Genomic DNA, 12,144 nt, shown 5'->3' with positions numbered 1-12,144 from the left:
CAGACACATGGTGATGACAGCTATTGAGTAAATCACAGTGACCCAGTGACAAACTGCACTTATCCTCTAGCTCTGAAATTTCTCTCCTGCATTCCTACCACTTAGCCATTTCCTCTGTGGCCACCACTCCCCTGAAATTACTTTGGGTTAGAGCAATGACCATCTTAAAAACACGTTTTGCTGAAAAACAAATAAAAGTTTTCTGTTAGTTGTACAATCACGTAGTAATGCCAGTACATACAATATCCCCAGGATCACAACGGCACGAGCTTCAGCATGCGTGACAAGTTCCTAGTGGTGAAACCTGTCAAACCCTACAATTGAAACCAGTCGAGCCCTACAATTGAGTGGCTAAAATTCAGCTCTGTCCTGGTTAGTGAATGAAAGAAATCAAATTGGATGTTAAATTGGATATTAAATGGTGTAACTGTAATGATCCTATATTCCATGAGGATCTTAAATAGTTTGTGGAGGTCTGATTATGCTGGTGGAAATACAGGCTTTTTGTTTCTGTCCATTAAAATAAAATAAAATAAAAAGATACGGACTGAAATAATTGAATTGCTTTGAAAATGACAACCAGGTTAATAAGTAATTCATAAAAAAACACAAATATATGAACTAGATCTTTACATAGGCATCTAAATAACTAGGTTTGGATTCCAAATTGTAAGTAATTTTCACCATACTTTTCAGAAACTTGTGGCCTCTCAGCATAAATAAAATTACAAAGGATCCTATTTATTTTTGCTTTTAAAAGAAAGCTTCCAAATGTTTCTCATCATGTTCAAAATTTCGGTTGAAGAAACACAGCATAGATTTTGTGGTTTTTTGTTGTTTTTTTTTTTTTTTTTTTGAAGAGAGTACATTTTTGTGCCAGGCATGCAGCGAATTCACTCATGTGCTTGAGGTCAATAATTGCAATGCAGTCCATCAGTATCACTGAATATTGATCAATGACACAATAGACTGAAATGACACAGTATTCGGGACTGTCCTTCAGACAATATCATAACAATGACAAAGAAACATCTTGTTCTCTCTGTCTTGCTGTCCTACTATTTTTTTGTTCCAGCGCTTCTGATTTGTTATGACCCTTGGGTGAAGTAGAAAAGCTGTCAGTCTTGAAGAGGTATCAGTCACGAAGGGCTGTCATTTCTGAGCCTGAGCGTTAGGAGAGACAATGTGATAGAGAAAGGCAGAGAACATCTTCTGGGACAGAGTTCAGTCACTACAGTTTTAATGTAGATGTTGATGATTACCTGTCCTTCACCAAACAGATACTGCAATCATTTCAAATAGCATTTTACATGTTTGAGCCATCATTAAAAACTGCAAGCTGCTTCCAAATCAAAACTCCACCTCCAGCAGTCACAGCTGATTCAGCGCTGTTGACAAGTGTTCTTGAGTTGATCATTAGAAATCTGTGCTCTTTTATAGAATTGAAAGGTAAAATGTACATATCTTTTGAGGTAATGGGTGTTATTACTACATTATCCTAATCTAGCACCCACTTGATCAGCTGAAGGCAGACTCAATTGTAAATTAACGATCTCGAGAGACAGTGACTCGAAACTGTGATGTCTTCACATTGATTCTGCTCCTGTACAATTATCATTATAGCCCACTGATGAGGATGAACTACTTCATAAAACACTTCACCTTGACTTGAACAGAAAAACCTGCCCACAGCAAAGCTCCAGGGTATAGCAACCTGTGTAACACAGCAGAGAACAGAGGTTGCTCTTGATACCTTGGACCACATGTGAAGGAAACTGCTTTTCTCCACTACTGAGTAACAGCATCCATTCTCGAGCAGTTACACAGGAGGTGTGGTAGAGCCTCCAAATCTCCCCATCTTTTTTCTTGCCTGTAATAGAAAGCCATTCACCAGTACAATTCCTTTCCCCTGTGGCTGACCCTGATGTGCACAATGGCTCCATGGACTGAAGAGGAAGATACAGGACCTTGCTGTGGTCCCTTCCTTGGGTTTCCTAGGGCAAGCCTGGCTTACTGAAGGGAGGGAAGTAGTGTTTTTCCCCAGTACTAGGATTGTTATGCTGTGAGGTCCAGTGTTTATTTTGGAGACAAAACAGCTGCTCATATGTCCCAGACTTGATCTGTGTCTTAGAGGTACAGTCTATCCCACATATTAATCTATAATTTTTATTTAAATATTTATGAAACTGCAAGCAGCTGCTATCACCAACCTTTCAATGATACTTTTGCGAGGGGTGTTTCAGAAGGTAAGTTTTCAGGCACCCTCTGTTGCAGTCTGAAGAGTCCAGGCATCCCAAATTTAAGTTGTGTACTCAAGATGCGTGAACACACACCAGATGCAGAGGTGTCTACTAGTAGCATCTTCATTTTTATCTTCACTTTTTATATCCAGGATATTTTTTCACATTTTATCCTTTTTTGCTGGGTGAAACACAGGTGCTAGCAGGCCAGGGATGTAAGTACTTGTTACTGCCTATTGCACAGGGGTTTGCTTTAATGTCGCAGCTTAGTGCTCACATCCACTCTTCAGATTTGCTGTTCACTTGTTCAGTGGGTATAACTGATTAGAAAACCCAGAGTTAGTGGTGCCTTCCCTTTTTTTTTTTTCCTTCCCCTATGTCCTTTATAAACAGGATTTAATATGTGACCTCTTCCAGAACAGGTTTGTTCCCCGTCAGACTGGCTCTGAAGGTTGGTAAAACTGTAGCTAGCCTGTCCTCTATCTCTTGATCAGCCACAGTTCCCAGTACTAGCTGGGCCTGTTCTGACCTTCCCACTGTCTGCCTTGCTGCTTTATTCTGTCCTTGGGGCAGATCTCCCTTGCCCCAGCCCTTGGGTGATGGAGTGTCCTCTTCCCTTCCCCATTCTCCCCCACCAATTTCTGAGAAGCAATAAAATGGAGAAGATAAGTAGGAAAGTGCAGATTTTTCTTCAGAAGTCATTTAGTTCAACGCTATCTTTTCAGGCATAGACCTTTGCTGTTTGTGAAGCCTTGCTGTCATATCCCTGGTAAATTGTCACTACTTAATTTCGGACAGCAGTCTTGTGATCTGAAGAAGTTGCTATAGGACAAAACGTATTTTATTCAGAAAGTAAAAGAATACTTTTAAAATGCAGTGCAGTTTCTTTCTCCTTGGCTGAGATGAAAAGCAATCAGTGTCTTGAACAGATGATGGTGCATTTACCATCTCTGTGCTCTCTGCCTGTTTGCCCTTCCCTGGGTGTATTCTTAATACTATCAGAAAGTTGGAGTCTTGTATCTTATTGCAAAAGAGTTCTTATGGACCTTCAAATCTCAGCTTCATGCATAGCAAAGTGATCCTAGGTCAGGGCAGAGATTTCTAAAAGGCATGAATCATCTTTTTGTTTGTTTGTTTTCCTAACTCTCTGATTCCAATAGTTGTATTTCTGAGCATTTAGTTAGCCGCTTTCTGTAGACTCATGGATCAGGAGAAGAAAAAGAGCACATCGTGATTTTAACCGTTTCACATGCTTTATTTAAGGTGTATTGTACAGTGAATAAGGCTCATATGATGTTGGGATTCCCACTATCTTATATTCCTTATCTTCTGCCAGAAATGTACTGCAAAGGAAATTCAGAGTGTTAAACTCTACCAAATCAGAAGAATCAAAGATACATATTTTATACAGCAGTAAATGATTTAAGGTGCAAGCTAACTGCAAATCGTGCAAGCCTTTAGGCTGCAATGACCATTTTGTGTAACTACTGTGTTCATGTTCACTCGGTATTTATGCAACACGTGCATGAAAAGCTGCATGTGTGCGGAATAATTACATAGCCTTCAACTATGGAAACCTAAATCATGACTTTCTGATCCAAGTTTGGGCTTCTACCTTCATTTTTGCAGTGTTTCATAGACCCGTGGAGTAATACAGGTTGGGAGGGAGTTTGTGTGGTTCAATCCCCCTGCTCTAAGCAGAGCCAACTAAAGCACCTTGCTCAGGGCCTTGTCCAGTCCCATCCAAGGGTGGACATTTCACAGCGTGTTCCCGTATTTGACCGCCGTCACATTGCAAAAAGGTTTTGCCTAGTATCAAACCAGAATTTCCCTTGTTTCACCTTGTGGGTGAAGCATCCCATCCTGTCAGTGTGAGCCTCTGAGGAGAATTTGGCTCCATCTTCTCTGAAGCTCTAGGAGATGTGCAGCCCTCCAGGCTTGTTCATTTGAAAAACTCCAGCTGACTTCACTGAGCTCTGGAGCAAACCTCTGCTACAAAACACATTGGGCATTGTTTAGCTGTAGGAGTTGTCTGAGGAGCTCACCTACCATTGCTGGGTTAGTGAGCACAGAGAGGACTGAGATGCTTCTGTGGATGGTTACTGCTATGTGGGTATGAGGCAGAGCCGTGTGGAATATTAGCCCAGAGCTGGGACATCTGGTTGAACCTATTGCTGTACTGTTGTGGTTGACTGTTACTTTTGGCTAAAGCTGGCTGTGTCTAGTCATTTTAAAGGTTGTCTAGAAGGAGTTGAGACTTGAACAAATCTGTCTCAAGAACAGATGTCCTGTTCATGTTCATCAGGGCCTGTAGCTGTCAGTGCACCCCAGCCTGCATGGTGCCCACTGCGGCTGCTACACATGCAGCAGCACCAGGGCCAAGCATTCATGTCACTCCTTCACTGCTCGGTGCTCCCAGAAAGCAACATTGGACCCTTTGGGGGATTTGTTTGTGTGCACTGCCTATGCTTCAAATCCTAAAATGGCACAAGCCACCTCTGAGTTGTCACCGAGGTCAGAGACAAAAAAGAACAAAACCAGACGCATTTTTATTAGCTTTTTTTTTTTTTTCTTCTCAACAATGCGCATATCATTTCCTGCTTAAAACTACAAAGTTTAGCAGCAAAACACATCTTGTCTGTGTGTGTGGCGTGGGAGGTGTCGATGTCCCCTGCCTCTTGCTGTCACTTACACCCACCCTTGCACTGAAAATTGCCTCCCGTCAAATGAGCTTGCAGAAATGTGAGCGTTGTTGCATATGCTGGTGTTTGCGTGATGTATTTCTGCAGTGCTGCTGTTCGTCTTGGAAAAATACTTTTCAGTCCCAGATGTTATTTTCAAGAACTGACAAGTAGGTTTCTGTAAATGAATCAAATTTATTCTGAACATGGACGTAGTCCTTCATCAAAAGACAAAGAAAAGGCAAGAAAAACATAGCAGAACACATCCCAGCCTGTGTCAAAGCTGTCTCTTGGCAGTACGGAGAGATTTTAAGTGAGGGGAAAGGGGAAAACAGCATGAAAAAAACTTTCAGAAAATTCTTTCTGGATTGTTCCTCCTGTGCACTATGTGAAGGGGTATTGTAACTTCTGGATTTGGGGCAGCAGGTGAAGGAAAGCAGGATTAAATCACTTACTGTGAGCCTGAACTTGCAGCCTTACCTCTGAAAGGCCACGTTTTGAATACCTTCTGCTGTAGTCTGCTGGCAATATATAATTTGTTTACTAAACAGGGAATGTAATTGAAATGTCCCTTCTGAGTTAATGAAAATATAAAACAGCTTTCCAGAATAGACCAAGTCCTCTAATTTAATTACCTGTGAGCCTCATAGATTAAAAGTATTCTTTCATCCATTCCTGACAGCCTGAAGTAGATGAATAACTGAAATTCAAAGAAAATCCTTACAAAAGGGAGACCTGGGAGATGAAAGAGCGAAGGGCCAAACCATTTCCAAAAGGCTGTATCTCCACTGGGTTGCCTGTTGCCATTATGGCAACTAATTATATGTGAAAACTATTAAAGATTTGGAGGCTGCGATACCCATTAGAGGGCCCAGAGGTTCCCATCTCCTGTGGGAAAAGCCAGATGGCTCCTCTTTGAAATACTGGTTGACATCCTTCTTGTCTGCCTTCACATCCACGTCTGGGATCATTGTGTGCGTTACCAGCATTTGCCACCCTGACGGAGAAGCACTGAGCACTTTGACTGCTGGAAGCCTGTCGCAGATGTAGACATGAACACAGGTCTAGCCATGTTGCTGCACACAGAAAAATTAGGTTTCATCCCTGTCAAATATTTTCTGACTCTGGAAAGACAAAACAGGAAGGTGCATATGTAAAAATTGGGGTTTCCACTTCTGGGGGGGAGTATACGAAGAGCAAAGAGGCCTGGGTTTGTGAGTAGCAGAACGGATGTTTCACTGTACTTGGGGTGTTTTTGGTTAGAATATGTTCTTCCTTTGCAGGTTTTTACTTCAATAGAATCATAGAATATCCTGAGTTGGAAGGGACCCTTAAGGATCATCAAGTCCAACTCTTGACACCGCACAGGTCTACCCAAAAGTTCAGACCATGTGCCTAAGTTCACAGTCCAATCTCTTCTTAAATTCAGACAGGCTCGGTGCAGTGACCACTTCCCTGGGGAGCCTGTTCCAGTGTGCAACCACCCTCTCTGTGAAGAACCCCCTCCTGACGTCCAGCCTAAATTTCCCCTGCCTCAGCTTAACCCCGTTCCCGCGGGTCCTGTCACTAGTGTTAATGGAGAAAAGGTCTCCTGCCTCTCGACACCCCCTTACGAGGAAGTTGTAGACTGTGATGAGGTCTCCCCTCAGCCTCCTCTTCTCCAGGCTGAACAGGCCCAGTGACCTCAGCCGTTCTTCGTACGTCTTCCAATACTTTGCTCTAGGAAAGAAAAAAAAAAAAAAACAACAACAAATGCACTGAAGCATTTTATTGTGGTGGGAGGTTTGAAGACTACTGATTTTTTTTGCCATTTTCTTGAATTTTCTTTGTTCATCAAGATTGGATCTAACATTCTGACTTTGAAAAAGGTTTGAGTGTGAATTTTTTTTTAGAGTGGATGGCCACTTTATTGGTCTGCAACACAGATAAATGTACTTTGAATTGTACGTGGGCAAGTGGGAACTGGAGTGAAGAAACTGTACTGCAAATGCCAGATTTCTGCCATGTTCTGGCTAAGAAGCCTGCCCTGGCTATCATCTGAAATGTTGCCTCTAAAACATGTCTCCAATGACACTTAAATATACTCTTGGAGAAGTATTTCATGTTGTCTTTATGATATGTCAGATTTTAAACCCTTTACAATTTGAGCAAATCCTTCGCTTAGCTGCCAATGAGCAGTGTGCTCTTCGCTGTTGTTTTGTAGTTTAATATTTTACTCATGCCTGGCGTGACCCTGGTGCTTGATCGGGATTAATTTCCCATGCTGATTTGTTCTGAATGTGCCCTGCAAGCTAACGGAGTTGCAGACTCTGTTCTTCCCTTGCAAAAATTCCCTCTTACCATCTGCAGGACAAAATGTTCCCTTTGACACCTTACAGAAGTGCCGCCTGCCTGTCGAACAGCACGGTATCAGCTGCTAAAGCCTGATCCAAACCCCACTGAAATCAGATGCGCAATTCAAGGTTTTTAGGGAAAGGCAATACCTTTTATTAGATCAGCTGTTGGAGCTGGAAAAAAACAGACACGCTTTCAGGCACACAAATCCTTTTTCAGGTTTGAAATAGCAGCGGTGTTGCTTACACCAGCATTCCTTACCAGTCAGGCAGCTAGAGGCTCAGCAAGGTTTAAAAAATGTGGTTAAAAGGGTGTGTGTCCCAGGGGCCTTTCTCTTGGGCAGGCGTAGGGTAAGGCTTCCTAGCAGGATGTGGGTAAAACATCATTCTCTTCTCTCCTCCATACCCCTTCCTAGTGTACACCTTACAAATAGGGGATGCATCCCACAAGGTTAAGGTCACTTCAGGCAGAGCTGAGAAAAAGCCTTTAATACCTTAATACAAAGCCATTTTTTTTCCGTAGTCACCATGCTATTGGGAAGGGCAGGGGCCAAGCTGAGGGCTTTGCTCTGCAGGTTGTGGCCACAGCATCCACTCAGTTCTGAGATGGAAATTCTGGCTCCTGATGTTTACAGCTGTCCTGCAAATAGGTGTGTGAACACCGGGCAAAATGAGTTTTGTTCCCTTTCTTGTGGTTGGTTTACTGGAGCTGCGTTTCCCAGAATTTCTGGAGTCACAGTTGGCTGAGCAGCCACCTAATAACAAAGCTTGTGATTGAAAATACTGCACAGGAAGGATACTTCTGTGGAAAAGCAGTAAGCAGCTTCCCATAGTCTTTGGATTGTTTGTGGTCATGGAATAAATAAGTAAATAAAAAAGAAGTTACAGCCCAGTATAGCGTCTGCTTACTCCCATGGATTATGCGTCTGAAGATCTTGCTTTTTCATCCCTTAATAGACTTCATATTCATCTTCCCTTTTCATTTCTTGAAATCGTAAAAGTCTGTACTAAAATCTTTCTATTTAAGGAACACAGGCAGATGCTCAAAAACTGCATGTTAACATTAACTGTAACATTTATTTGTTTTTCCGTGCTAGAAGTCAGGGTGTTAACCATAGCTAATAGCTGCAGTGTTAAGTAGCTAAGGATGTTTTCTGTTTCTGTGAGTGTTTCTGTGGTACCTGGGCTGTGAAAACTTTGGGTGTTACATTCTTGTGGGAGTGTATTAATAAGTACGTTAATTATGTGTCTGCTCTACCCAAGCCCATTTGAAAATGAAAGGTTGCATTTCAAGAAACTGTCACCGTAAGAAAATTGTAAATAAGGATTAAGGCTCCTCAAGAAATTAAAAAGATGAACTTTTATGAGATTAGGTTGATTAGTATACAGACATGAACAGCCAGTGAGAAAGTAATGCTGTAAACAGGAATATGATTATTGGAAAAGCTTAATTTGGAAGGAAAAATATCTTTTAAAAATCACACAATCACAGAATCATGAAGGTTGGAAGAGACCTCCAAGATCATCTGGTCCAACCACCCCCCTACCACCAATGTCACCCACTAAACCATGTCCCCAAGCACCACGTCCAGCCTTTCCTTTAACACTCCCAGGGACGGGGACACCACCACCTCCCTGGGCAACCTGTCCCAGTGCCTGACTGCTCTTTCTGAGAAGAAAATGATATAAGCCAAGAATATTTGGCTTAAGCTTAAGATCTGCTTTGGGTGTTGGTGTTCTTGTATGAAGCTTTTCTACAACTGGTTTGAAATCCCCTAAAAGTTCAGAAATTTATTGGACCCTGTCTTCATATAAAACATGGGTGTTTCAAATACGCTTTTCAGTCTGAATTCATCATTTGAAGCACATTGAATTTATGGATCTGAACTACCATTCCTGGTGTGCCATTCCCAGCCTGGCCAATCTATGACTTATCCCTTTCATATGTATGTTTCTCTACCCAGTTACATGCCCAGGGACACACATCCATGGCAAATTGGTTGGCATCTAGCATAAAACATACACAGACAGCTGCTTCTCTTTTCTGGAGAGGATTTTAATGAAGGAGTCAAGTAGACAACCAGATTGTCTGGTGAATCTCAGAATTTGTTCAGTCCTCTTTTAATACCAAGGTGTTTGGGTTTGAAAGTGTGGCTGTGAGGTTGTTTCTGCATAACGTGGTGTCTTTTCCTTTATGTGAACCAAAAGAAAAAAGGTGAATGTGTCTGTGAAAGCCAAGACCCTTTTATTTTCCCATCTCTTTTAAGACACATAAATGCTGCCAGATTAGAATAAGTAAAATCTAGGGACTATACTTAGTCCTCGTAACAGTAATTGTGGGGCCATGTGGACAGCTGCGTGCCCAAACTGCAAAATATAATTCTGCACCTGGATTCTGCAGCCAGTGAGGGGCTTTGATGTCCTGGTTGTTAGATATCTTCTACAGTTGGTTTGAAATATAGACACAGATCCATCTCTGAGTCAATGCTTCAGATCAACCCCATGTTTAGGTTGGATCTCTTTATAAACTGTCACTCATTAAATTGTTGAGAAGCAAGGTATGAAGGACAGAGAAGCAATGATGAAGTGAACTACAGAGGAAAGATGCAAACCCATCTGCTCCCAAACCAGTATTTTTTGCTACCTGACTTTCTTTAATAGCGATGATGTTGCAGGTTTTTTAGTTTTGAACCTAGAAACAACAGCAGCAGTGTCCAGTGCTCAGGTTAACGTGACAGCTACACATGAATGGTGCACATAAAAATACATCTTAGGTCCTTTCATGCGTACCACAGCTCAATAACAGCCAGCTCTGTCTCTGTGGGCTTCCACTACTGCATTTATGGAGTAGCCTGTAGTGAGTGAAGGCTGCTAGGAGGGTTGGAAACAGTAGTGCTAATGAGAGCAGCAGATTTTATTGTGCCTTACTCCATTTCTGCTGCGTCTGGTTATAAGTTCATGTGGGAGATGTCAAAAAAACAGCGAAGGAAAACTATTTCGTTCCTTATGTTGACCAGGACTCAAGATGTTTGTATCGTCAGGCTTTGCACCATGGTAGCTTTACCTCTTGTTTCACCAAATATTTCCTCCTTTTCAGGTGCCAGGAGACAACGAGAAGCACTGGAAACCAGTATTAGTGGTCTTGACAGAGAAAGACCTCTTAATATACGAGAGCATGCCACGGATGAAGGAAGCTTGGTTCAGCCCTCTGCATACATATCCCCTCCTAGCCACCAGGTACTTGTGCTTTTTTATTTCAGCCTCTTCAAGAGCACAGGGAATGGCTGAATCAGCCAAGGTCAGGTATAGCTGGTGCACAGCTATAGATCACATTTGAAATGCCGTAGTTTGAGAAGCCAATTCTTCCTAAACGGGCCAATGTGTTCAGCTTAACAGTTCCTCTTCACTTCTCCTCCGTTTCAAGTTTTGGCCAAGGCTAATTGCCAGAATCACACCAGAAAGATTACGAATGCAGTATTTTGGCCCAGATCCAGGAGTGCTGAAAAAGTTGAGTGTGATCTCCTGAGATCTTTATCTCAGCACACAGACCTGAGGACTCGGAAGATGCGTTCGTATTTCCAGCTACTTCTCCAAGCTGAAAAATGGGGAATTGTTACCCTCGTTTGAATGTGCTGGTGTGGGAGTACTGTGCCAGTGGTTTGGGGCTTCTGGAGTCTTGCACATATGACAGAGACACTTCATTTCAGTATGGCTTGTGTTCCTGCTCTAGGAAGTGAAATCCTGGTGTTTTTAGCTTAAAATGTGGGGTTGGAAGACACATTCTTGAATCTAAGTTGGAAATAACCATCTGCATTATTTCAGAGGTATCCATCAACTCTAATTCATAGAGAGCTTTCCCATGGTTGTCTTTATACAGTGGAAACTGTCCGTGCTTCTTGATGTGAATCTTAATCACATTTCTCTGCCAGTATGGTCAAAGGGCTTGAGAAAGAGCTGCTGCTTCATTGTTTTGGCCTTGCTACAGGCCTCTATTATACTATTTTCAATGTGTTCTCTTTCAGAATGGCCGGTAGTACATGGCCAAAAGCAGTGGGTCTCTTACTGCACTCCCATTAGTTAATTTTTGTTCTCAGTCTCTTCATTCTCTCCCCAAATGAGCTGAGACTTTACTGCTAAATCATTATATTAAATAAAAAAAATAACAAACTATGCTAATGGTTGCTTTGTCCCAATTAACCTATCCATGATGGAGCTTTCAAGACTTTGGGAAGACGGATTCTGATTTACCCTGTTAATGTGAAATGAGATGTGTCACCATAAAATGAGGTTAAGGTCCCATGCTCTGCAGTTGCAGCCTGCTGTGCGTGGTGGCAGTGCAAGCTGACAATTTCAGTGAAATTCATCAATTCCAACTGACAGCGGAAACTAGGTAAGGTGTTGGGGCAGGAGATTGTGTCTGGGTGTGTCACTAGATTTTGATATGTTGCTGCCCCAAGATAAATGGCACATGATTTTGGTTTACCACATGGTAATTGTGTCCCCATGTCAGTATGCCAGTGTCGTCAGGGATTTATTGCTCCTCCTATTGCAACATCCTGCATGAAGGAAGGCTCGACCCAGCAGGGTTGGAGCTCCGGATAGCATCTGTGCAAGGTGGAAGGAGCTGACAGAGTTTGTAAACAGACTTATAAATAGAAGTCCCCAGTGATGAGGATTGTGCATTTTTTCTAGAGAACCTAATCCAGCACCTCACCTGCACACCAAACTTTTGCAGAACCTACCCTCAACCTCGCTGACTCATCTGCTCTTTGTCTGAGCTGCTGGAGACTCACCATTTGGATTATTTTTCTTGCACAAGAGGAAGAAACACTGGGAATTCCCAAGGAGGTGGTTCATGGTTACTGCCAGCACGTGGTGGTGCCTGCTGTG

The 12,144-nt window shown here is 42.4% G+C and overlaps 1 protein-coding gene across 1 annotated transcript in view; it reads left to right on the top strand.

The window, feature by feature from the left end:
- SNTB1 (syntrophin beta 1) overlaps positions 1 to 12,144 on the top strand; it is a 115,016-nt gene that overhangs the window by 90,087 nt on the left and 12,785 nt on the right. Inside the window, exon 4 of the mRNA XM_082753648.1 lies at positions 10,352 to 10,491. Coding sequence (XP_082609774.1) covers positions 10,352 to 10,491 — 140 coding nt within the window. The remainder of the gene's footprint in view (positions 1 to 10,351; positions 10,492 to 12,144) is intronic.

The sequence above is a fragment of the Aythya marila genome (assembly GCF_965140915.1).
Source record: "Aythya marila genome assembly, chromosome: 2".
Lineage (NCBI taxonomy): Eukaryota > Metazoa > Chordata > Aves > Anseriformes > Anatidae > Aythya > Aythya marila.
This window is presented reverse-complemented; position numbering and strand designations above follow the sequence as displayed.